Below are 27,664 nucleotides of genomic sequence, written 5' to 3' on the forward strand. Positions count from 1 at the left end.
TTTTACTATTATTTTTTTATGTAGGCCAGACCAGGTAAGGACGGCAGATTTCCTTCCCTAATGGGCACTAGTGAACCAGGTGGGTTTTCCAAAAATCGACAATTGTTTCATGGTCATCATTACTGAGACTAGCTTTCTATTCCAGATTTATTACGTGTCCCAATCAGGACGGGTCAGAAAATAAATGCATAATCTCTGTCAGCCTGACTGTAAAATTCTTTTACTGTTTTTCAAAATGGCTGGCTGCTGGACCTGATAAAATGGCTCCAGCTGGTCACATGATAGCTTCTGGAAGTTTCTGAGTGATCACATCGCACCTCCTAGAATGTATCATCCCTTGCATTGCATGAACATTCCAGACTGGTCTTGCAGATGAGCCCTAGCCGGCTATGACCAATGGTGGCTGTTTACATCTCACGGCCTCCAACCTGGTGCTAAAGGCCTCAACGTTGCCCAGTGTCTGGGAAAAGTGGTGCGAGGTATGTCACATGACTTCTCCAAACTTCTAGAACTTGTCATATTGACCTATGGCAGTTACTGTTTGACTTCCAAAGAGAGGATATTGCAACTTCCTCGCACCACCCACCCCCCCCCACCCCCCACCCCCACCCCTGTAGAAAAGTGGGAAGCAAGGGAAGTGTGGGGGGAGGGGCCGCAGTGAGGGGGAGTTGGGGAGGGTAGTGGGATCAAAAGGAGGGGAGCAGGCAGGGAGTGGTGAGAGATAACAGACAAGGAGAGATCAGGAGGGGAGAACACTTATTCGAGGCCAGAAATGCTGGGTTTAATTTAATCTAAATTTAATGTCTCCACCCTTTGAAGATCATAACAACTCAAGGTGTAAAAATATCATTCTCCCCGTGTCCCCTCTCACATTTTAGGCCAATTATCTGAAATCGGTGTCCCATGGATTACCGACCCTCTTCCCAATGGAATCAGTTTCTTCCTTTCTGACAAGACCCTTCCAGCAATTCCCAGATATTCCCCTTCCCATCCCCTCATCCGTCTCTGTCCTATTCATCCACCTAAAAAAGCAACTTGCTGCTACTAAAACATCCTGAGACGTTTCACTGCATCATAACTCAACTGAAACATGACACTGAGTGACATATTGACAGGAGAGAGGCAGGTTTCAGAAGGAACCTGTAAAGGGAAAAGGGAGAGTCACAAAATCACAGAATCCTACAGTGCAGAAAAGGCCCTTCAGCCCAACGAGTCTGCACCGATGCATGAAATGTCCTGACCTGCCCACCTAATCCCACTTGACAGCACTTGGCCCGTAGCCTTGAATGTTATGATGTGCCAAGCACTCATCCAGGTACTTTTTAAAGGATGTGAGGCATCCCGCCTCCACCACCCTCCCAGGCAGCGCATTCCAGACCGTCACCACCCTCTGAGTAAAAAGGATTTTCCTCAAATCCCCCCTAAACCTCCCACCCCTCACTTTTAACTTGTATCCCTTGTAACTGACCTTTCAACTTAGGGGAACAGCTGCTCCCTATCCACCCTGTCCATGCCCCTCATAACCTTGTACACCTCGATCAGTTGCCCCCAGTCTTCCCTGCTCCAATGAAAACAACCCAAGCCTATCCAAGCTCTCTTCATAACTTAAAAGTTCCATCCCAAGCAAGAAAGCGGGAGAAGATTAGAGGGGGAATTGGCCAAGGTAGCTGAAGGAATGTCCACCAATTGGAATGATTCAAATCAGAGGGTGGACAGGAATTGGAGCAGCACAGGTTTAAACATATCCATTGCAGCTTTGGTCATTTGATTCTTGTTCTGTGTTGAGGTGGCTGATTTCAGGTGGGAGTGGATATCCTAGAGCTCGGCTGGGAACGGATCATTCCTGATCATTATCCAATCACCCTGTGCTGGAAGATTCTTTTATTCAAACGTGGGACATCACCATCACTGGCTGGCCAGCATTTCTTGCCCATCCCTAGTTGCTCCTTGAGAAGGTGGTGGTGAGCTGCCTTCTTGAATCGCTGCAGTCCATGTGCTGTGGGTCGTCCCACAATGCCGTTAGGGAATGAATTCCAGGATTTTGAGCCAGTGACAGTGAAGGAATGCCGATATATTTCCAAATCAGGATGGTGAGTGGCTTGGAGGGGAACTTGCAGGTGGTGGTGTTCCCATGTCTGCTGCCCTTGTCCTTCGAGATGGAAGTGGTCGTGGGTTTGGAAGGTGCTGTCTAAGGATCTTTGGTGAATTGCTGGAGTGCATCTTGTAGATAGTACACACTGCTGTTACTGAGCGTCGGTGGTGGAGAGAGTGGATGTTTGGGATGTGGTGCCAATCAAGCAAGGCTGCTTTATCTTGGATCGTGTCATGCTTCTTGAGTGTTGTTGGAGTTGCACCCATCCAGGCAAGTGGGGAGTATTCCATCAAACTCCTGACTTGATGGGCTGGTTTCTATATCCATCAATGGTCGGATCAGACTTGGCTCTGGTTCGGCACCTCATGGTCGAATATCTCACTTAGCTGTGGATTGGAGAGCTGTGAAGCAGCCAATACCACAGCAAGAGTTAGCAGAGGAGGGAAGAAAGCTGGAGGCAAGAGCAGGAAAAATAAATACACTTTGATTCCATTCTTTGTCATTTTTATTGTAGCTATTTTTAAAAATTGGATTTGCCTTCCAGTTGAGCTCACAGATGTTTGGCAAAGTTGACCAGCTGGGCCAGTGTAGTCAGCAGTGCCTCAGTGGCGACAACCTTTACCTCTGGCTCAGAACGTTCTATATTCAAAACCCACTCCAGGGGCTTTGCCACATAATTCTGGCTGACACTCCTGGAGCAGCACCGAGGGAGTGCTATACTGCCAGAGGTGCTGTCATTTGGGTACAATGTCAAGCCAACTGCCCATCTGCCCTCTCGGGTGGATGTTAGAAGCTTTAGCCACTCCTTCGAAGAGGAGCAGGGGAGTTCTCCCCTGTGCCCTGGAACCAATACATATCCCTTAACTAATATCATGTCGCCATTTTGGGATCCTGCTGTGCACAAATTAGTAGCTGAATCTTTTTCTGTTACATCCCTATCCCTTTGTCTTTTTGGGCGGCACAGTGGCACAGTGGTTAGCACTGCTGCCTCACAGCGTCAGGGACCCGGGTTCGATTCCGGCTTTGGGTGACTGTGTGGGAATTGCACATTCTCCCCGTGTCTGCGTGGGTTTCCTCCGGTTTCCTCCCACACTCCAAAGGTGTGCAGGTTAGGTGTCTGGCCATGCTAAATTGCCCCTAATGTTAGCGGGGTAAGCCTGGGTAATCGTCGGTGCAGACTCGATGGGCCGAATGGCCTCCTTCTGCACTGTAGGGATTGTCTGATTCTATGAAATACACTCACAAGAGCACTGCATTTGTTTTGAGGCACTTTGAGATGTCCTTATGTTGCAAAAGGTTCTTATTTCCAATGTCAGACAGGATTTGATCTCCCTACACTGAAATAGAGAGAGAGAGAAAGAGACTGCAGTTTCAGCTGATGCTCAGCAAGGTCATCACTCTCCAAGGTTACAAACCCTGCCCACATCTCTTGATGGACAGATGCACAGATATCTGTTTGCACACACGGGCTGCCCAGCCTATTACACCTTGTGTTATCGGAAAGTTACTCCATGCAGCCTCTGATCATGCCGCGCTGTGCTGCAGCTGTCAGCGGCTGAGGCAGACATGCAAAAGGGCATTGCGGAGCCTGCTGTCTTGCTGGTTGCTACTCAACGTCCAATCAGGCTCTGTTCCCTGGAGCATTGACATCAAACCTCTGAACACTGACCCCTGAATTCTCCACCAGTTCGAATTCCATTCTCTGCCCATTACCCGACTATAAAGGGGCAACGCTGCTCCCACTCTCTGGAACCTATCCTCTCCCAGCATCTTTCCCTCCTCCGCCCCCTCCCCTCCCCCTCTTGCAACTCATAAAGAGCAGGCGGCTCTTTCAGAGAGCACAGATACGATGGGCCGAATTACCTCCGTCTTTGCTGTAAGATTTTGTGAAAAACCACCTCAAACCCACCCTTCTTCACCACCTTGAACTCTTCTCCCGATGTGGTTAGCACGGCTGCCTCACAGCGCCAGGGACCCAGGTTCAATTCCCGGCTTGGGTCACTGTCTGTGTGGAGTTTGCACGTTCTCCCCGTGTCTGCGTGGGTTTCCTCCGGGAGCTCTGGTTTCCTCCCACAGTCCAAAGATGCGCAGGTTAGGCGGATTGGCCGTGCTAAATGTGTGGGTGATGGGGATAGGACAGGAGAAAGGGTCTGGGGAAGGTAATCTGTCAGAGAGTCAGTGCAGACTCAATGGGCCGAATGGCCTCCTTCTGCACTGTCGGGATTCTATGATTAGAAATATTTTGAAAGTGTGAATGTTTTACAGACAAGAGCCCCAGTTTTTTCAGCCACCCTTAGCAACGTTCTAATGGCAACCATCTTATGTTCACTATCGGTTCCCAACAATGTCACCCCAACTCTCCCCACCCCATTCCATTGTCACCTTCTGCTACCACATTGTGAACCCAGATGGTGTGTGTCAGCCTGCAGATATTCGACTATCAGGGCATCGCAAGCTGAGCCAGAAGCTGAAATAAAAACAGTAAATGCCCGATAAACCCGGCAGGTCTGGCAGCATCTGGGGAGAGAGAAGCAGAGTGGAAATTTGGGATCAAAATGACCCTTCTACAGAATACAAGCCCCATTTGATCCCCTGACAGTATAATGTAGATTAGAGGGGCTTTAGATTGGTTCCACTGGTCGGCGCAACATCGAGGGCCGAAGGGCCTGTACTGCGCTGTAATGTTCTATGTTCCATGTTCTACCACTCTCTGGCTGAAGAAATTCCTCCTCATCTCGGTTCTAAAGGGCCGTCCCTTTACTCTGAGGCTGTACCCTCGGACCCTTGTCTAAAGTTAAAGTTTATTTATTAGTGTCACAAGTAGACTTGCATTAATAGTAAGTCTCTCCCACTAATGGGAATATTTCCCCGATGTCCAATCTATCCAGGCCTTTCAGTATTCTCTAAGTTTCAATGAGATCCCCCCCTTACCCCTCTAATTCCAGATCACTATTGAATTCAAATTTCACCTTCTGCCGTGATGGGATTCGAACCCAGGTTCACCAGAGCATTCCCTGGCTCTCTCGATTACTCTGGATTACTAATCCACTCAGCCACCGCCTCCCCTAAACCCTTCCAATCACTTGGCGGAGGCTCCCGGGCAACCCGGGAGGGTTGGCAACTCCCTTGGACAGGGACTGTCACTTTAAAAGCGAGCGAGTTTGTTTTTGATTTTGGCCAAGCCGGTTGGCCATTGGTGGAGGCAGAGGCTCCTCCCCCCCCTGCCCTGCTATTGGCTGCCGTTGGGGATGTCAGCAGCAGCTGGTCCTGTCACTTCTCACTTGGTCAAGTTGCTGCGGAGACAGAAAGTTACAAACTTTTCCCCAGTCCCCAAGGAAACTTCCCGGAGGCTGGGGGGGAGCCAGAGCAAGAGCCAGAGGAGCCAGTGAGGGCAGGAGCCAGAGGAGCCAGTGAGGGCAGGAGCCAGGGCAGCAGCAGCCAGAGCAAGAGCCAGGGCAGGAGCCAGTGGGGGCAGGAGCCAGAGGAGCCAGGGCAGGAGCCAACTGCAAGAGAGAGAGAAAGTTTCTAAACTTTTCCCCAGTCCCCAAGGAAGCGTCCCGGGGGGGGGGGGGGGGGAGAGCCAGAGGAGCAGCCAGGGCAGCAGCCAGAGCAAGAGCCAGGGCAGCAGCCAGAGCAAGAGCCAGGGCAGCAGCTAGAGCTAGAGCAAGAGCCAGGGCAGCAGCCAAGAGGAGCCAGGGCAGCAGCCAGAGCAAGAACCAGGGCAGGAGCCAGTGCAGCAGCCAGAGGAACCAGGGCAAGAGCCAGGACAGCGCACAGCAAGATCCCACAGGCGGCTCTGGGACTGTGTTGCTCGGATCGCCCAGCCGGGCTGTTTTTGGGGAAGGGGGGGAGATGAAGGTGGGCAGGATCCGCGGCTTCCTGCTGCTGCCGGAGCGTCGGGAGGGCTCGGTGTACACCCGGGGCCAGGCGGTGTCGGGCCGGGTGGTGCTGGAGCTGCGGGCGGCGGTGCGGGTCCGCTCGCTGCTGATCAGCGCCCAGGGCATGGCCGCGGTTCACTGGCTCGAGAGCAGGAGCATCGGCATGAACACCGTGTACTCCGACTACACCTCCTATCAAAACTACTTCAAACAGCGGCAGCAGCCCATCCCAGGTCAGTGCGGGGGGGGAGTGTGCACTGGGGGGGCGGGGTTAGTGTACACTGAGAGGGGGGGGTGTTAGTGTACACTGAGAGGGGGGGTGTTAGTGTACACTGAGAGGGGGGGTGTTAGTGTACACTGAGAGGGGGGGTGTTAGTGTACACTGAGAGGGGGGGTGTTAGTGTACACTGAGAGGGGGGGTGTTAGTGTACACTGAGAGGGGGGTGTTAGTGTACACTGAGAGGGGGGGGGTGTTAGTGTACACTGAGAGGGGGGTGTTAGTGTACACTGAGAGGGGGGTGTTAGTGTACACTGAGAGGGGGGTGTTAGTGTACACTGAGAGGGGGGGTGTTAGTGTACACTGAGAGGGGGGGGGTATTAGTGTACACTGAGGGGGGGGTGTTAGTGTACACTGAGAGGGGGGGTGTTAGTGTACACTGAGAGGGGGGGTGTTAGTGTACACTGAGAGGGGGGGTGTTAGTGTACACTGAGAGGGGGGGGTGTTAGTGTACACTGAGAGGGGGGGTGTTAGTGTACACTGAGAGGGGGGGTGTTAGTGTACACTGAGAGGGGGGGTGTTAGTGTACACTGAGAGGGGGGGTGTTAGTGTACACTGAGGGGGGGGTGTTAGTGTACACTGAGAGGGGGGGTGTTAGTGTACACTGAGAGGGGGGGTGTTAGTGTACACTGAGAGGGGGGGTGTTAGTGTACACTGAGAGGGGGGGTGTTAGTGTACACCTGAGGGGGGGGGTGTTAGTGTACACCTGAGGGGGGGGGGGTGTTAGTGTACACCTGAGGGGGGGGGTGTTAGTGTACACCTGAGGGGGGGGGTGTTAGTGTACACCTGAGGGGGGGGGGTGTTAGTGTACACCTGAGGGGGGGGGTGTTAGTGTACACCTGAGGGGGGGTGTTAGTGTACACTGAGGGGGGGGGGGGGTGTTAGTGTACACCTGAGGGGGGGGGGGTGTTCGTGTACACTGAGGGGGGGTGTTAGTGTACACTGGGGGGGGGGGTGTTCGTGTACACTGAGGGGGGGTGTTAGTGTGCATGGGGGTTACTGTATATTGGAGGATGGGGTGTGTTTGTGCAAGAGAAAGGGAGGGGGTAAATGTTACTGTACAATGCAGTTGAGGGGATTTCTGCGATTGTGTGTCTGTGTGTGAGAGAGAGATGGGGGTAAATACTGTCTGGGGTGTGTCTGTGTGAGGGGGGTAAATATTACTGCCCACTGTGGGGGGGGGGGGGTTGATATGTGAGTGTGTGTGAGAGAGAGGGAGAAAAGGGGGTAAATATTAGTGTCCACTGGGGGAGTGAGGGATATGTGTGTGTGTGTGCGTGTGTGAGAGGGGGGTAAATATTCCTGTCGGGGGGGTGGGATGGGGGTGCCGGATTCAAGATTGACTGTGGGATCGCACTGTGTAATGTGTTGAATTTGATGCAATGCAGAACAACAATTGCAAATCTTATTATTGCCTCTGCTGTTGGTAAATAAATCCGAAAAATCGGGAAATTTACAACTCGAAAACAGAAAGTACTGTGACGTGATGCTCTGGATACATTCAGACTAATTCCAGGAGGTTGTGTTAAAGGGTCTGGGATCCCTAATTTTGATCGTAAACCTTAGTCCTGGCACTTGCTGTACAGACAGCCCAAATATCATTGGAGTGATACACCCACAAACTAACTCAGCCAGACACACTCACGCAAACTTGCACACACCCACGCAAGCCCTCACTTCGACACACATACATTCAGGACATTTTCCACTCTGGGTACAGGGTTCCCTGACACTGCCGCTGACATCCATATTCTGTTGTTTTCACCCTCTGCTTCATGGAGCAGCACAGACAGATACCTTCCTCTAAAAATTAAACACCTTCACCCTCGCCCCAAAGCCCCTGGATTTCAGCCGGACTGAGTTCCTGACCAGGGGCAGTGCAGTTTCACTCGCTCCATATCGCTGCACACTTAGATTTTATTTTATTCATAAAATAAGAACATCACAAACATTTCAGAGTGAGCAGTCAGAGCGAAATAATATTCAAGTTTTCTACATCGATCATGTCTGAGGTGCTTCAATTCACAGCCTTCGCTGACCGATCAAAATGCTCATTACAGAGTGTGCAATGATATCCCGGTTTTTTTAAAGATGATTTCGCTCTGACAGTCGGAGTGAGATCCCAGATCACTAAACGTCCTGAGAGCAGCTGATTTTATTTGATTTGATTTATTATTGTCACATATTAGTATACAGTGAAAAGTATTGTTTCTTGCGCGCTATACAGACAAAGCATACCGTTCATAGAGAAGGAAACAAGAGAGTGCAGAATGTAGTGCTACAGTCATAGCTAGGGTGGAGAGAAAGATCAACTTAATGCAAGGTAGGTCCATTCAAAAGTCTGACGGCAGCAGGGAAGAAGCTGTTCTTGAGTTGGTTGGTACGTGAACTCAGACTTTTGTACCTTTTTCCCGATGGAAGAGGGTATGTGTGGGGCCCTTAATTATGCTGGCTGCTTTGCTGAGGCAGCGGGAAGGGTAGACAGAGTCAATGGATGGGAGGCTAGTTTGTGCGATGGACTGGGCTTCGTTCATGACCCTTTGTAGTTCCTTGCGGTCTTGGGCAGAGCAGGAGCCCATACCAAGCTGTGATACAACCAGAAAGAATGCTTTCTATGGTTCATCTGTAAATGTTGGTGAGAGTTGTAGCTGACATGCCAAATTTCCTTAGTCTTCTGAGAAAGTAGAAGGGTTGGTGGGGCTTTCTTAACGATAGTGTCGGCATGGGGGGGACCAGGACATGTTGTTGGTGATCTGGGCACCTAAAAACTTGAAGCTCTCGAGTTTCTATTTCATCCCCATTGACATAGACAGGGGCATGTTCTCCTTTACACTTCCTGAAGTTGATGACAATCTCCTTTGTTTAGTTGACATTGAGGGAGAGATTATTGTTATTGCACCAGTTCACCAGATTCTCTATCTCTTTCCTGTACGTTTTTCTGCTGATTTTACAGCACCACTCCGTCCGGTTCGCAGATGCACTGGCTCATTCTGGGTCCCTCCTGTCGAAAAAGAGGGGGGGGGATGTGCAAATCCAGCTGTGGTTTTAGTGGGTCATCCACCCTCTCTCGCCACTGGAATCTGAGGATGGTGGGATCGATTTCCCCCCCCCCCCCCCCCTCCACAGACCTGAGCACAGAGTCTAACCTGACTCTCGGGCACGTTACTGCGGGACTGCTGCACGATTACAAATACTTTTTGTTCTTGGATGAGATGAGACTAAAAAAAAATCCAATGGCATTGTGTAGGAGATGGACAGAGAAGATATCCTCTGGACAAAACAACATCACTGGAAATCATTATCCGGTAATTATCACTTTCTGTATGTGGGATCTTGCTGTGTGCAAATTAGTTGCCGTGTTTCGTACATTACAATAGTGAGCACAGCTCAAAAAAATTACGTCACTGCCCGCAAAGCGAGGAGGTTGTCCGGCGCTATAGAAATGAAAGTCTTTAGCTTCTTCCATAAAATCGACGATGAAGCTGTCAGATTCTCATGAAAAACCAACTGGTTATTATTGTCTGTGGCACAGTGGTTAGCACTGCTGCCTCACAGCACCAATGCCTGTGCGGAGTCTGCATGTTCTCCCCGTGTCTGCGTGGGTTTCCTCCGGGTGCTCCGGTTTCCTCCCACATTCTGAAAGACGTGCTGGTCAGGTGCATTGAGCCGAACAGGCGCCGGAGTGTGGCGACCAGGGAAATTTCACAGTAACTTCATTGCAGTGTTAATGTAAGCCAACATGTGACTAATAAATAAATTTTAACTTTACTACTTGTCCTTTTAGGGAAGGAAATCTGCCAGCCTTTCCCAGTCGGGGCCTATAAGTGACTCCAGTCCCACACCAACATGGTTGACTCTTGACAGCCCACCTCAAATGGCCCAGAGAGACACAGGGTGTGATTTAACAGCCTCGCTCATCCCGAAACCGTAAACTCCCACCTGAGGTCAACGGATCTTCCCATTGTCCGCCCCTCGCCTGCTCCGATTCCCAGGGCGGGCCAGTAGAATTCCAGCAACTGTGTTTTATCAAACCCACTGCCAAATGATTCTAGAAACCTCATCACCACCTTCTCAAGACAACGAGAGAATGGCATCAAATGGTTGCCATGTCAACACATGAAAAATCCATTTTAAATTAAATTCCCTCCCTAGAATGTCTTTACTTCCACCTCCTGTGTTAAGACTGCTCACCTAAACAGTAGCCGTGACCAAGTTTTCAGCCACCCCTACAATAAAAGCAAAATAATGCGGATGCTGGAATCTGAAACAAAAACAAAAAATGCTGGAAAATCTCCGCAGGTCTGACGGCGTCTATGGAGAGAGAATAGAGCCAACGTTTCAAGTCTGGGTGACCTTTGAGCCCTGACTCAAAATATTGTCTCGATATTCTCTCCGCAGACACTGTCAGATCTGCTGAGAATTTCCAGCATTTTCTGTTTCAGTCACCCCTCCTGGTTTCGCCTGCTGTTGGCTGGTGTCCAGTTATATCCCTGGTGCCTCTGAGAAACTATGATGGCTTCAGAGTTCTCTATAAGCTGTTATTGAGGACATTCTTTTAAGCAGATACTTAGCCAAACCTCTTAAAGGTGGATTTTGGAGCAAAGGGGAGAATATTGAGCAAGTGAAGATGTGGAATATTTTCTGGTCTTGTCTCTGAATTCTGGAATGGAGACCCTGGGCACGATTCTCCCCGCTGGCAGCACTGGGTAAGTCGAGTTGCTCCGAATTGTCACAGGCGTTGCCAGCTTCGATTGGACATTACTTTTGGAGGTGTCATCACATGATTTCCCACACTCCTGCCATTGGTCATCTGGAACAGTGGTTCCCAACCAGTGGGCTATGGCCCACAGAAATCCACCCCCCCCCCCCCCCTCCCACCCCACCCCCCCACCAAAGTGTGCCATGAAAACAGATTCACAATTCACCTAATTAAACTAAAACTAACCCTCATCTTCAGCTCTGTGGTTGGCTGTCCAAGGGCCAACAAACTTTGGGTTTCCTGTGTTTGTGGAAAGAGACAGACATGTGTGGTTTTGATTTTTTTTAACGTTGGTCAGACCCACACGCGTGGCCAATGGGACTTGGAACTGAAGACACAGATCCCGTGTGCCCACACAAAAAGCAGAAACTCAAAAAAGGACACAAAAAACCCTGGGGGTAAGCGACAGAAACAGGGAGAGGTTTAAAAAAAAACAGGCAAGAGGACAGGGAGAAGTTTAAAAGACAAAAGTTCCCAGTAAGGGAAGAATACAGAGAATAGGAGGTGCGTCTCAGAATTCTTTTAATAGTACAGAGGTCTCCAATGACATATTGGGGTATGATGTGACATAAAAGGTTGGGAACCACTGCTCTAGAATGTTAAGTTTATTTATTAGTCACAAGTAGGCTTACGTTAACCACACTCCGGCGCCTGTTCGGGTACAAATTTAGCATGGCGGAAGCCTAACCAGCACGTCTTTCAGACTGTGGGAGGAAACCGGAGCACCCAGAGGAAACCCACGCAGACATGGGGAGAACATGCAAACTCCGCATAGAAAGTGACCCAAGCTGGGAATCGAACCCGGATCCCTGGTGCTGTGAGGCAACAGTGCTAACCACTGTGCCACCCGTTGTACACAATCTTCCTCACAACTAATTGGGAAGCAAACTCTAGTTTTTTTGGACAGTCAGTGAAACAGCATTTTGCCCAGCACTGAGATTTCACAGTAATCGATAAATGGAAATGTTAGTGTCCCTTGGAGCCACCCACATCCTAGGGATTAATCTTTAGACCTGGGAGATGTGCGCTCAATTCTAGAGGGTTGGCAGCCCTTAGCCCTGACGCAGTTCTCACACAATATCAGACTGTTTCAGGAGTGCGTCAGCTTGAATGTAATCATCGCTGCTGTTCCTGAACTGGACTGGCTGCATTCTGTGCCTGTGTTTATCTGTCTCAGGCTGCCTGGGGCGAGGGTGGGAGTGAGCTGAAGCTCCTAGCCGCTCACATGTTCCCTCTGCTGGATAACACTTGATACTGGATGGCAATGTCCGCACAGAAAGAGCCCCATTGACAGCGGCCGATCATAAGGCCAGCTTGTGAGAACACACCAGTGTTGCCTTGTGCTGCGATTTCTGTGGGAAATAGACATCCGCAACGGTGAAATTTCTGGCAGAGATCAGATGAGTCACACCAATCTCTACCCAAGCATCAAGGTTGGTTACCTTTTGGCATTACATTAAAGAAAGATTTTGTATTTATATAGCACCTTTCATGACCGCAGGTTTTCCTAAAGCACTTTACAGCCAATGAAGATTTTTTTCTGACATGTGGTCTCCTTTGGAATGTAGCAAAATGCAATAGAAAAAGTGTGCATGGTACGCTTTAGGGTGGCACAGTGGTTGGCACTGCTGCCTCACAGCGCCATGGACACAGGTTCAATTTCAGCCTTGGGTCACTGTCTGTGTGGAATTTGCACACATTCTCCCCGTGTCTGCGTGGGTTTCCTCCCACACACCAAAGATGTGCAAATTAAGTTGATTAGCCATGCTAAATTGCCCCTTAGTGTCAGGGGGATTAGCAGGGTAAATACGTGAGGTTAAAGGGGTAGAATCTGGATAAGAGTCAGTGGAGACTCAATGGGCCAAATGGCCTCCTTCTGAACTGTAGAGATTCTGTATAGTAAGATCCCACAATAACAATGGGTTAAAAAGACCAAATGATTTGTTATTGTTAATGCTGTTGATTGTGGGAGAAAGATCGGCCAGGGCACAGGGGAGAACTCTCCCCTGTTCTATTTTGTGGCCCTGGGGGATCTCTTACATTCCCCAGGGAGGGCAGATGGGGCCTTAATTTAACATCTCATCTGAAATGCAACCCCTCTGACGGTGCAGCACTCCCCTGGTACCGCCAGCATGTCAAAAGTGGATGTGATCGTGGTATCACCTCATCTGAATCGTGGGGAAAAGGCTGTGACACCTAAACGGGGCAGGGTCATCCGGCGAAGAAAGTTAGGTTAATGTTGTTCGATTGAGCAAGAGCGGTCAATGTCATAACCAACGCGCTGATATAACTCGATGTATTCAAGAGGCGGCTGGATATAGCTCTTGGGGCGAATGGGAGCAAAGGTTATGGGGAGAAAGCAGAATTAAGCTGTTGAGTTGGGCGATCAGCCATGATTGTGATGAATGGCGGAGCAGGCTCGAGGGGCCGAATGGCCTCCTCCTGCTCCTATCTTCTATGTTTCTATGATGTTTTGTGAATGTGAGTCGATTTTCATTTTGAAAAAACAGGTTGATTTGAGAACAGGGTCCAGAGATCAGGAGTGGGATCGTTGATAGCGTGAAGGTCATTCACTCGTCCTTTCTCTTCAGTATGTTGCAATGGAGTCAGATGGAATGTGGCAAGGCCAGGGAGTAGACCCTGTTACGATGCGTTGGCAAGCCCCTCCAGTTTGTACATACCGGGACAGCAGGGCAGACAGAATGCGGATATGCTATTCTACTGCTGCCACCTTGCTGCTCCTTCCCTTCCCCAGTGTGGGGCCCTAATTACCCCACATGCAGGTGGTTAGAGAGCTTAGTCTGCGCATGGCTGCACAGCATCCTTTGAGGGAACTTGTTAATGTCTCCCTCAGGGCCGTGGGAGTATCACACTCGTCTGAGGCAGAAGTTTGTGGATTCAAATCCCACTTTGAGCACAAAATCTAGGCTGAGGGAGTGAGTGCAGTGCTGAGGGAGTGAGTGAGTGCGGTGCTGAGGGAGTGAGTGAGTGCGGTGCGGAGTGAGTGAGTGCGGTGCTGAGGGAGTGAGTGAGTGCGGTGCTGAGGGAGTGAGTGAGTGCGGTGCTGAGGGAGTGAGTGAGTGCGGTGCTGAGGGAGTGAGTGAGTGCGGTGCTGAGGGAGGGAGTGAGTGCGGTGCTGAGGGAGGGAGTGAGTGCGGTGCTGAGGGAGGGAGTGAGTGCGGTGCTGAGGGAGGGAGTGAGTGCGGTGCTGAGGGAGGGAGTGAGTGCGGTGCTGAGGGAGGGAGTGAGTGCGGTGCTGAGGGAGGGAGTGAGTGCGGTGCTGAGGGAGGGAGTGAGTGCGGTGCTGAGGGAGGGAGTGAGTGCGGTGCTGAGGGAGGGAGTGAGTGCGGTGCTGAGGGAGGGAGTGAGTGCGGTGCTGAGGGAGGGAGTGAGTGCGGTGCTGAGGGAGGGAGTGAGTGCGGTGCTGAGGGAGGGAGTGAGTGCGGTGCTGAGGGAGGGAGTGAGTGTGGTGCTGAGGGAGCGATGTCTTTTGGATGAGGTATTTAAAGTCCAGGGCGACTTCTCTCCGGGCGGGGAACTTCTCCCCAGTAGCCAGGCTGAAATTTATCCCTCACCCAACGTCACTGAAACAGATTATCTGGTTACTATTACTGTGCTGCTTGTGGGATCTTACTGTGTACAAATTTGGCTGTCTCGTTACACACCAAAACTACTCCATCAGCTGCAGAGCACTTTGAGATTTGGAAGCTGCTTTAAAAATTCAAGTCATCCTTCCTGTAGCAGATACCAGTCTCTGAGACACTGACTCATGTTCGCCACAATCGCGACAGTATGTCTTCATCACTCTCGCCAGTCTCGGACACTGAAAGAAGGAACTGGCATTTCTGGAGTGCCTTTCTGAAGTATGCACAACAGGATCCCACAACCAGCAGCAACACCGGTTCATCTGGTTAATTTTTGGCTTTGAATCCAAGTAATCCAGAGACCCACTGTAATTCTCTGAGGGCCCAGGTTTGAATCCCAGCATGGCAGACTGCGAAATTTGAATTCAAGAAAAAATCTGGAATTAAAAGTCTAATAGAGTAAGGGAGGCCCTTTGGCCCAACTTGTCCATGCTGCCCTTTTTTTTTTAAACCACTAAGCTAGTCCCAATTGCCTGCATTTGGCCCACATCCCTCTATACCCATCTTACCCATGTAACTGTCTAAATGCTTTTTAAAAGACAGAATCGTACCCGCCTCTATTACTACCTCTGGCAGCTCGTTCCAGACACTCACCACCCTCTGTGCCTCGACCCTTTTGCATCTCCCCCCTCTCACCTTAAACCTGTGCCCTCTAGTTTTAGACTCCCCTACCTTTGGCAAAAGATGTTGTCTATCTACCTTATTTATGTCCCTCATTATTTTATAGACCTCTATAAGATCACCCCTCAGCCTTCTGTGCTCCGTAGAAAAAAGTCCCAGTCTATGAAGACATACTGTCGCGATTGTGGCTAACCACAGAGTGGATCGGGAGCAGCTGTTCCCCTTAGCTGAAGGGTCAGTCATTGTCAATTGTCGGAAAAACCCATCTGGTTCACTAATGTCCTTTAGGGAAGGAAATCTGCCGCCCTTACCCGGTCTGGCCTACATGTGACTGCAGAGCCACAACAGCGTGGTTGACTCTTAAATGCGATAAATGCTGGCCCAGCCAGCGACGCCCACATCCTGTAACCGAACAAAAAAATGACCTCACCCATGAGGGTGTGCAGGTTTTGCTGGAAGGGGCTTTCTACCAGGGCGGTGTCTAAGCAATGTGAAAAGGTGTTACCGAGGGGAATGCGAACCATTCAGGTAAGCCACTCCAAACAGCTTCGCTGCAATGTTCTGCTTCCAATGTTACGTTTTTGGAACAAAGACACTAATAATTGTTCAGCGACCAAAATCATCCCACCGGCAAGGGTGGGGGGGGGGGGGCGGGGGAATAGCCATTTGTAGTTCTTATTGAAGAAGTGATATTCTTCCCACATGAGATTTTTGTAGCATTTCTGCCTCTTCCTGTAAATCAACCTGAAAAAAGATCAAATACAAAAATAAAGTTTATTTATTAGTCACAAGTAGGCTTACATTAACACTGCAGTGAAGTTACTGTGAAATTCTCCTCGTCACCACACTCCAGCCCCTGTCCAGGTACACCTGAGGGAGAATTTTAGCATGGTCAATTCATCTAACCTGCCCGTCTTTTACAGTGTGGGAGGAAACCCACGCAGACACGGGGAGAATGTGCAGACTCTGCACAGTCAGTGACCCAAGTCGGGAATCTAACCCGGGTTCCTGGCGCTGTGAGGCAGCAGTGCTAACCACTGTGCCACCGTGCCTTCCCAAGTTACCCTGCAAACTGGTAAAATGGACAAATGTAATGTCGTGTCCAACACACACAATGTTCATTTTTTTAATTAGTGGAATTTAGGGGGTTTTTCACAATAACTTCATTGCAGTGTTAATGTAAGCCTACTTGTGACACTGATAAAAACATACTAGTGTGTTAGAATGGCAGGGGGGGGGGAATATTTGGAAATGTGGGTTTAACTTCATTTATTTGCAGTTTTGCTGATTAAGAGCAGTAATTATTAAACATTGCGATATCGTGATAAAAGTAGCCGGTGATATGTGCACACATCTCATTGGCTTTGACACTGTTCAGGAAGAGGAAAGAACCAATAGCAGAAGCTCAAAAAAGCCAATGCAACCTGGGTTGCCATGGTGACACTCAATGATTGACAGCTTGGTCAAGCCTGGGGATTTCTCCACCCAGTTTAAGGTGGAGCAACATCCTTTAAGGTGGCGTGACAAACTCAGATTAGGAAATGAGGCACTTGGGGGGGTTTTTTTGTTTCGAACATTTTCTGTCCCAGAGCGAGATGCTGCAACGCTTTCCCCGTCTCTTCACTTCCCTTCTCTCGTGAAATCAGCAATCGATTTTTACACTGATGTTTGATTGCAAGAAGTTATATTTTTAAATAGAGGGGACATCCCAAAGTTCTCCCCAGCCAATCAAAGACTTTTTATCCCTGTACATCTCCTCAAGTGCAGTCACTAATGTAAAAAACATGGCAGCCAACTAATGATGTGGAGATGCCGGCGTTGGACTGGGGTAAACACAGTAAGAGTTTTGACAACACCAGGTTAAAGTCCAACAAGTTTACTTGGTAGCAAGTGCCATTGCTACCAAATAAACCAGTTGGACTTTAACCTGGTGTTGTTAAAACTCTTACTGGGCCAATTAATGCACAGCAAGATCCCACAGACTGAAATGCAATAAGCGTCAGATGATCTGTTTTTTTTTCCCTGATATTAATTGAGGGATAAATGAATGGCTGGGACACCAGGGAGAACTGTGGAACTGAGAGATTGAATAAGTTAGGATTGTTTTTGCTGGAGTTCAGACGAATGAGGGGGGATCTCATAGAGACCTATAAAATTCTAACAGGACTAGACAGGGTAGATGCAGGGAGGATGTTCCCGATGGTGGGGGAGTCCAGAACCAGGGGTCACAGTCTGAGGATTCGGGGTAGAGCATTTAGGATGGAGATGAGTAGACATTTCTTCACCCAAAGAGTGGTGAGCCTGTGGAATTCATTACCACAGGAAGTAGTTGATGCCAAAACATTGAATGTATTCAAGAGGCGGCTGGATATAGCACTTGGGGTGAATGGGATCAAAGGCTATGGGAAGAAAGCAGGAGTAGTTGGACCCTTTGACAAAGGGTCATCTGGACTTGAAACGTCAGCTCTTTTCTCTCCTTACAGACCTGTTGAGATTTTCCAGCAATTTCTCTTGGTTTCAGATTCCAGCATCCACAGTAGTTTGCTTTTATTTTTAAGCAGGATTAGGCCATGATGGTGATGAATGGTGGAGCAGGCTCGAAGGGCTGAATGGCCTCATCCTGCTCCTATCTTCTATGTTTCTGTGCTCTTCAGAATAGTGCGGTATAATCTTTCTGTAACCACCTCGAGAGGGCAGGCACAGCTTCATTTTAACATTTCTGCCCAAAGATAGCACCTGTGCGGGTGTGACACTCCCTCAGTATGGCACTGAACAGGAACAAGAGGAGTCCACCAATGACAGCTGCCATGAATATCAAAACATTTAAACTTTCTTAACAAATTTGCATTAATGTGGGCAACACAGTTTTTGGCTGTGAGGCACGAACTATTGCATCAATTGGTGGCACAGTGGTTAGCACTGCTGCCTCACAGCACCAGGGACCCGGGTTTGATTCTGGCCTCTGGTCACTGTCTGTGTGGAGTTTGCACATTCTCCCCGAGTCTGCGTGGGTTTCCTCCCACAGTCCAAAAATGTGTATGTTATGTGGATTGGCCATGCTAAATTGCCCCTTAGTGTCCCAAGATGTGTAGGTTAGGAGGATGAGTGGGATACGTACATGGGGTTATGGGGATAGGTGCTGGGTAAGGTGCTCTGTTGGAGAGTCGGTGCAGTTTCAGTGGGCCAAATGGCCTCCTTCTGCACTGTAGGCATTCAATGATTTATGAAACACTCCCAGGACAGGTGTAGATACAGAGTAAAGCTCCCTCTGCACCGTCTCCATCAAACACTCCCTGGACAGGTACAGCACGGGGTTCTATACAGAGTAAAGCTTCCTCTACACTGTCCCCCCATCAAACACTCCCAGGACAGGTACAGTATGGGGTTAAATACAGAGTAAAGCTCCCTCCACACTCTTCATCAAACAGTCCCAGGACAAGTACAGCACGAGGTTAGATACAGAGTAAAGCTCCCTCTACACTGTCCCCCATCAAACACTCCCAGGACAGGTACAGCACGGGGTTAGATACAGAGTAAAGCTCCCTCTACACTGTCCCCATCAAACACTCCCAGGACAGGCACAGCACGGGGTTAGATACAGAGTAAAGCTCCCTCTACACTGTCCCCATCAAACACTCCCAGGACAGGTACAGCACGGGGTTAGATACAGAGTAAAGCTCCCTCTACACTGTCCCCCATCAAACACTCCCAGGACAGGTACAGCACGGGGTTAAATCTGGAGTAAAGCTCCCTCTACACTGTCCCCATCAAACACTCCCAGGACAGGTACAGCACGGGGTTAGATACAGAGTAAAGCTCCCTCTTCACTGTCCCCCATCAAACACTCCCAGGACAGGTACAGCACGGGGTTAAATCTGGAGTAAAGCTCCCTCTACACTGTCCCCATCAAACACTCCCAGGACAGGTACAGCACGGGGTTAGATACAGAGTAAAGCTCCCTCTTCACTGTCCCCCATCAAACACTCCCAGGACAGGTACAGCACGGGGTTAAATCTGGAGTAAAGCTCCCTCTACACTGTCCCCATCAAACACTCCCAGGACAGGTACAGCACGGGGTTAAATCTGGAGTAAAGCCCCCTCTACACTGTCCCCATCAAACACTCCCAGGACAGGTACAGCACGGGGTTAGATACAGAGTAAAGCTCCCTCTACACTGTCCCCATCAAACACTCCCAGGACAGGTACAGCACCGGGGTTAAATCTGGAGTAAGTTCATACTAACATTACACCAATGACATTGTTCATACCTTTGACATTGTCAGATCCCAGTGAGCGCCATGTGGGTAATTAATTACAAATGTTAAACCAGATGAGGAGATATTGGGACAGGTGGAACAGAAAAGCTTTGTCACATAGTTGGAAGGAGAAAAGGGTTGTCGAGAGATTTGGGGAGGGAATGCGAGAGCCAAGGCAGCATTGTTACAAATTGTGGGCAAAGATAATTTCATCCAAAAGAGAGTACCTCTGACAATGCTGCAGTGCCTCGGTACTGCATCAGAGTGTCACTGGAATGTGGGATTGGAGCCATAGTCATCTGATCCAGAGGCAAAAGTTGTTAGTTAAAGCTGGTTGGTCCACGTTGAGTTCCCAAAAGAACATCAGGGACCAGGCTCTACTGTGATGCCCTCAGTGCTGAATAGCTGCCTGACAGTTAGTGTTTACACTGCGTCACTGAAAGCTCTGGGTTGAGGCACCGGGGTGATTACAGCGTGTCTCTGGAACACTCTCCCAGGAACGGTGGCACAGTGGTTAGCACCGCTGCCTCACAGCGCCAGGGGCCTGCGTTCGATTCCCGGCTTGGGTCACTGTCTGTGTGGAGTTTACACATTCTCCCCGTGTCTGCGTGGGTTTCCTCCGGGCGCTCCGGTTTCCTCCCACAGTCCAAAGATGTGCTGGTTAGGTGGATTGGCCATGCTAAATTGTCCCTTAGTGTCAGGGGGACTAGCTAGGGTAAATGCATGGGGTTATGGGGATACGGCCTGGGTGTGATTGTGGTTGGTGTAGACTCGATGGGCCGAATGGCCTCCTTCTGCACTGTAGGGATCCTACAGAGGGAAGAGTGAAAATTTGTGAAGGTGAAATGAAACAGAGGCTATAATGTGGGTCAAAGTTTAATCTCCCTCCTCTCTCATTATTGACATGGAGTTCTCACTTACAGATACAGGTATAGCCTGTCGGGTCTTGCACAGAATCCTGTTTATCAGATTCTAGGGTGTGGTTGTGTAGAGCGCAGAATGTACAGGTGTTAAAGAGCAGCAACCTGTGATCAAAAACATGTTCTAGACCCAAGAGTGCCTCTCCCAATCACGGGCAAAGAAACTGGTCAGTCTCCCAGCGCATTGTGTGTCTGTCTCTCACAGACAGTAAAAACCCTACCATGTTCTCTGGCCTATCTCCCGGTCTCACTCACTCACTCCCCCGCTTTCTCTCTGTCTCGCTGCTGCTCCATGCTGCCTCATACCCTCTCTTCCTGACTCTCTATCTCTATCTTAGGGGCGGCACGGTGGCACAATGGTTAGCACAGTAAGAAGTTTAACAACACCAGGTATTTGGTAGCAAAAGCCACACAAGCTTTCGCAGCCTTAAGCTCCTTCTTCAGGTGAGTGGGAATTCTGTTCACAGACAGGGCATATAAAGACACAAACTCAATTTACAGAATAATGGTTGGAATGCGAATACTTACAACCAATCAAGTCTTAAAGGTACAAACAATGTGAGTGGAGAGAGCATTAAGACAGGTTAAAGAGATGTGTATTGTCTCCAGACAGGACAGCCAGTGAGATTCTGCAAGTCCAGGCAAGCTGTGGGGATTACAGATAGTGTGACATGAACCCAGTGACATGAACACATCTCTTTAACCTGTCTGAATGCTCTCTCCACTCACATTGTTTGTACCTTTACATTCGGCCTCTGATCTCTGGGTAAGCGTTCTCCAAGGCGGCCTTCATGACACACGACGGCGCAGAGTCGCTGAGCAGAAACTGATAGCCAAGTTCTGCACACATGAGGACGGCCTCAACCGGGATATTGGGTTCATGTCACACTATCTGTAATCCCCACAGCTTGCCTGGACTTGCAGAATCTCACTGGCTGTCCTGTCTGGAGACAATACACATCTCTTTAACCTGTCTTGGTGCTCTCTCAACTCGCATTGTTTGTACCTTTAAGACTTGATTAGTTGTAAGTATTCGCATTCCAACCATTATTCTGTAAATTGAGTTTGTGTCTTTATAAGCCCTGTTGGTGAACAGAATTCCCACTCACCTGAAGAAGGAGCTAAAGGCTCCGAAAGCTCGTGTGGGTTTTGCTACCAAATAAACCTGTTGGACTTTAACCTGGTGTTGTTAAACTTCTTACTGTGTTTACCCCAGTCCAACACCGGCATCTCCACATCATGACAATGGTTAGCACCAGGGACCTGGGGTCAACTCCGGGCCTGGGTCACTGTCTGTGTGGAGTCTGCACGTTCTCCCTGTGTTTGTGTGCGTTGCTCCAGTTTCCTCCCACAGTCTGAAAGACGTGCTGGTTAGGTGCATTGGCCATGCTAAATTCTCCCTCAGTGTACCCGAACAGGCGCCGGAGTGTGGCGACTCGGGGATTTTCACAGTAACTTCATTGCAGTGTTAATGTCAGCCTACTTGTGACTAATAAATAAACTAACTAAGACTGTGGCCCTCTCGTGTTCTCTTTTTCTTGGGCTCTTTCTCACTCGCTGTCTCTCTCTTTCGTTCTCTGCCTCTTTCTGTCCTCGGCTATTTCTCTCCTGCTCTCTGTCACGCTGTTTTCTTATCACAGAATCAGGTGTTGACTTGCATGGGAGGAGGGGGTTGCACACGCCTCTGCGTTCTTGCCTGAGGGGTTCGTGTGTCTCTCGAGAATCAGAGAGAGAACATTATCCATGGTAATTTCAGAAAACAAGGACCGGAACTCAGTTTGACTGTAGGGTCATGTCTAGGTGGTTTGAGGCATGTTTCACTCACCTGCACACCAGGAGTAGTCCTTTAGCCCCACTACAGCGACCCTTGTAGTCATGATTCCCCTGCCCCTGACTGTAACTCACTGGGTCTGGGTGTCTGCTGGTTTTAGATGAGATTTAATGGAGGGGTTCAAAATTGTGAGAGATGCGACTGAGTAAATAATGAGAGAGTGTTTACACTGGTGAGAGAATCAGTAACCAGTAGACACACGGACTAGAGGTAACTGATAAAGAGAGGGTAAATAAGGAGAATCTTGTTTACCCAGCGAGGAGTTGTGATCTGGAAGGCCCTGCCTGAAACCTGTTGGACTTTAACCTGGTGTTGTGAGACTTCTTACTATCCAAAGAGCTAGCACAGGCACAATGGGCCAAATGGCCAACTTCTGTATAGTAAGATTCTACTCTGTCAGTGGATGATCTGTTATATTATAAATAGTATCATTTATTGTCAAACATAATGTGAAGATGCCGGCGGTTGGACTGGGGTGGGCACAGTAAGAAGTCTCACAACACCAGGTTAAGGTCCAACAGGTTTATATAGAATTGTGAGCTTTTGTAGCACTACTCCTTCATCAGGTGAAACTTCTTACATTTTCTCACACACCAGAGAAAGTCACGGGTTTTGATTCAAAGAAAATTAGAGCACAGGAACAGGCCCTTCGGCCCTCCAAGCCTGCACCGACCATGCTGCCTGACTGAACTAAAACCCCCTACCCTTCCGGGGACCATATCCCTCTATTCCCATCCTATTCATGTATTTGTCCAGACGCCCCTTAAAACTCCCCCGAGTTCCAGGCACCCCCCCACCCTTTGTGAAAAAAAAAACTTGCCTGGTACATCTCCTTTAAACCTTGCCCCTCGCACCTTAAACCTGTGCCCCCGAGTAATTGACTCTTCCACCCTGGCTATCCACTCTGTCCATGTCCTGCAACATGCTGAGCTGACCAATCAAAAATGAGGCCGTTAACAGGAATATTCCATTGAACGAAAGAGAAAACTCAACCTGGGACTTGATCACTGCTGTGTGACTCAGTTGGGAGGTTTCCGTGTCTGTAAAGCAAACAAGGGGATGAATAAAAACGAAGCTGTGATGCTCCTGCAGCCAAATAACTTGCCTAAATTCACACAGGGTCAATGGGCAAGAATGCAACCCATGGCACCCACCCAGTCACAGTTGGCATCTTCAGGAAGGGAGGGGGTGGGAAGGAAAAGCCAAGGGATTTGATTCATTATTGTCACATGTATTAACATAGTGAAAAGTATTGTTTCTTGCGCGCTATACAGACAAAGCATACCATTCATAGAGAAGGAAATGAGAGAGTGCAGAATGTAGTGTTACAGTCATAGCTAGGGTGTAGAGAAAGATCAACTTAACATGAGGTAGGTCCATTCAAAAATGTGATGACAGCCGGGAAGAAGCTGTTTTTGAGTTGGTTGGTACATGACCTCATTTCCCGATGAAAGAAGGTGGAAGAGAGAATGTCCAGGGTGCGTGGGGTCCTTGATTATGCTGGCTGCTTTGCCGAGGCAGCGGGAAGTGTAGACAGAGTCAATGCTGGGAGGCTGGTTTGCGTGATGGACAGGGCTTCGTTCACAACCTTTTGTAGTTTCTTGCGGTCTTGGACAGAGCAGGAGCCATACCTAGCTGTGATACATCTAGAAAGCATCTTTCTATGGTGCATGCCCGTGACATCTTTGTGACTTCTTCCCACAGGTCACTAATCAATCAGCAGTAGAGGGGCCAGCCTCCCCTCCTGGGATTGGGAAATGGACTAGTCGCCAAAATCTAGTTGAATGTTAGAGGAATAGAGTTGCAAAGCAGAGAGGTTATGTTAATCTTGCAGCTCTGATCACTATTTCAGATGTTTGCCCTTTCAGATGGATGGAAAGATCCCATAAAAACTATTTGGTATCCTGGCTAAAATTTACACCTCAATCAACATAAAAGCACAATCATCTGGCCATTGGCACATTGCTGCTCATGGGATCTTTCTGTGCACAAATCTGCAATTGTGTTTCCTACGGAGGCTGCACTTCCAAAGTAATTCATTGGCTGTAAAGTGCTTTGAGACACGCAGAGGATGTGAAAGATGCTATATCAATGCAAGTTTGTCCTTTATACCTGATGTTAATTGAGAGGGTCTTTGTGTCAGGATATCCCGGATCCCCCTCCTTGGATTAAAAGGTCAGCAGCGTTACTCAGCAGTGAGATTTATGTTCCCGCAACAAAGTGAGTGCATCTCCACCAGATTTCTCTCCCTCCAGTTTCTCCCCTCCCCTCCACCACCCTCGTACTGCATTGAAATAGCATTCTAATCTACCCCAAAGGAAGATCTCCAAAATGTGTGACTCCTTCCCTCCCTCTGTCGCCCCCTTCCTCGGGAAGATAGGAACAGGAGGAGGCCATTCAGCCCCTCAAGTGTGTTCCGCCATTCAGTTAAATCTTGGCCGATTTGTGCGTTACTGGCTTTGGTTCCGTGCTCCTTTGATACCCTCAGATACCGTTTCTGGTGAGGGGAGGGGGTGGTGCAGGAAAGAGTTCCAGGTTTCCATGTGGTGGGGGTGGGGGGTGGGGGGGGGGGGGGGAGGGGAGATAGCTTCCTGATTTCATTGCTAAGTGGATGAGCGCTAACTTTCTAACCGTCTCCTTGTTCTGAGCTCTCAGAATCCAAGCTCGATGCCGCACGATCTTATCATCGTTCATCTACCTCTGGCTCCTTTGATTTAATATCTAATGGTGTCCCCAGATCGTTAACGTTTTCCCCGGGAGACCGACACAGACCGAGCTTCATCATTAACAGGATGCCAACAATGAGACTGTACCCAGAATGACTTGCAGGCGGTACAATCCGCGGACATTTACTGCACGCCTGTGTACGGAGCCTCACAGCAGTAATTATATTCTGGAAAGTCAGCATGACTCAAGAGTTCGAGTACTCATTGAATCTGCAGCACAGAATGAAGCCATTCAACCCAATTGGTCAATGTTGTTGTTTACGCTCTGTGTGCGCCTTGTCCCACCCGTTCTTCACTCACCCTATCTTCAATTCCTTCCTCCTTCATGTGTTTATCCAGCTTCCCCTTAAATGTATTTATATTAAACATCTCAACCACTCCTTGAGTAATGAGTTCCACTTTCTGTGTAAAGACATTTCCCCAAAATTCCTGATTATTTTTTTATCGATGATCCCCACTTTTGGTTGTCTTCACTTTTCAAACTTGTTTCCTGGTTTTAAAACCCTCTAGAGAACTTGCCATCGAATCATAGAATCCCAACAGTGCATGAAGGAGGCCATTTGGCCCATTAAGAAAGCACTGACCACAATCCCACCCAGGCTCTATCCCCGTAATCCCACGGCAATGGAACAGTGGTTAGCACTGCTGCCTCACAGCGCCAGGGACCCGGGTTCAATTCCCAGCTTGGGTCACTGTCTGTGTGGAGTTTGCACATTCTCCCCGTGTCTGCGTGGGTTTCCTCCGGGTGCTCCGGTTTCCTCCCACAGTCCAAAGATGTGTGGGTTAGATGGATTGGCCATGCTAAATTGCCCCCGAATATCCAGAGATGTGTAGGTTAGGGGGGAATTAGTGGGATAAATACATGGTGTTACGTGGTAAGCCTGGGTAAGAGTTGGTACAGACAGGATGGGCCAAATGGCCTCCTTTTGTACTGCAGGGATTCTACGATCAATCCTTAACTAACTGACCAAAAGAGAGAATGCTGGAAAATCTCAGCAGGTCTGGCAGCATCTGTAAGGAGAAAAAATAGCTGACGTTTCAAGTGTAGATGACCCTTTGTCAAAGCTTAACTAACTGGTTCAGATGCATAAGCCAATTGTAGCAACCTTCAAAACACTCGCAAGCAAGACGAGCAAATTCCACACAGGGTAAAAATGAAGTGTGTGATCTTTCTAGTTGGTATGGATCAGGATTTTTGCACAAATTGGAAGAGCAGTTTAATTGAAGCATCCTTGATTTTAACCACTCCACAACCAGTAGCCCTCAGTTATCCAGACACTGAACTCTGAAATTCCTGCTGGGATGGATTCATCTGCAGCGAGGTTGCATGAATTTGATGGGCCGAATGGCCTCGTACTGTGCTGTCACATTCTACCGCCCTACTTTTCCAAACAAGCTATTGGCCACTTATCCTCATACCCATCTCACAAAAGCAAAATGCTGCCGATGCTGGAATCTCCATGTGTCCGAGTCATAGAATCATAGAGTCCCTACAGTGCAGAAAGGGGCCATTCAGCCCATCGAGTCTGCACAGACAACAATCCCACCCAGACCCTATTCCCGTAATCCCACACATTTACCCCGCTAGCCTACGCATCCCAGGACACTAAGGGGCAATTTAGCATGGCTAATCAACCTAACCGCACATCTTTGGACTGTGGGAGGAAACCGGAGCACCCGGAGGAAACCCATGCAGACATGGGGAGAATGTGCAAACTCCACACAGACATAGACCCAAGCTGGGAATCAAACCCAGGTCCCTGGAGCTGTGAGGCAGCAGTGCTAACCACCGTGCCACCCAGAGTGATATGTTCTATTTGATTAAACTCCGGTGCAAAGCTTTGAAATGTCAAGAGATGCTATATAATTGCAAGTTGCTGTTAAGGGTGCATTTTGAATGCAAATCCTGTTGTTTCAAAACCCCCAGCACCTTCCTCCCGCCGCCACCAGATGGCAGCAAGGGCCAGCCCCTGAAGCCTGGAACTTGGAACCTGTTTGGAAAGTTAGTGTTTCCATTGATTCAGTATTTCATAGCAAGGACCCCAAATCAGCTGCAATCAGTTATTTTGAAGTGCAGTCACTTGTTGCTTTGTGCTGTCAGATCCCGTGTAGGCAGGCGTGGGTCATTTTGTGCACAGGAAGATCCTGCGAACAGCAACCCTGATTTGATTTATTATTGTCACATGTATTGGGAGTAAGAAGTTTAACAACACCAGGTTAAAGTCCAACAGGTTTATTTGGTAGCAAAAGCCACACAAGCTTTCAGAGCTCCAGGGGGGAGCTCTGAAAGCTTGTGTGGCTTTTGCTACCAAATAAACCTGTTGGACTTTAACCTGGTGTTGTTAAACTTCTTACTGTATTTACCCCAGTCCAACGCCGGCATCTCCACAACATGTATTGGGATACAGTGAAAAGTATCGTTTCTTGCGTGCTATACAGACAAAGCATACTGTTCACAGAGAAGGAAACGAGAGAGTGCAGAATGTAATGTTACAGTCATAGCTAGGATGTAAAGAAAGATCAACTTAATGCGAGGTAGGTCCATTCAAAAGTCTGACAGCAGCAGGGAAGAAGCTGTTCTTGAGTTGGCTGGTACGTGAACAATCATGTTACTTTTTTTGTTTGGTTTGAATTGAGATGCTATCCTGAATGAAATCCCC

At 48.9% G+C, this 27,664-nt stretch overlaps 1 protein-coding gene across 1 annotated transcript in view; it reads left to right on the top strand.

Moving 5' to 3' along the window:
- Positions 1 to 5,371: 5,371 nt before the first annotated feature.
- arrdc2 (arrestin domain containing 2) overlaps positions 5,372 to 27,664 on the top strand; it is a 37,409-nt gene continuing 15,116 nt past the window's right edge. The window contains exon 1 of the mRNA XM_078198596.1: positions 5,372 to 6,203. Coding sequence (XP_078054722.1) covers positions 5,945 to 6,203 — 259 coding nt within the window. The 5' untranslated portion in view covers positions 5,372 to 5,944. The remainder of the gene's footprint in view (positions 6,204 to 27,664) is intronic.

This window comes from Mustelus asterias, chromosome 26, assembly GCF_964213995.1.
Source record: "Mustelus asterias chromosome 26, sMusAst1.hap1.1, whole genome shotgun sequence".
NCBI lineage: Eukaryota > Metazoa > Chordata > Chondrichthyes > Carcharhiniformes > Triakidae > Mustelus > Mustelus asterias.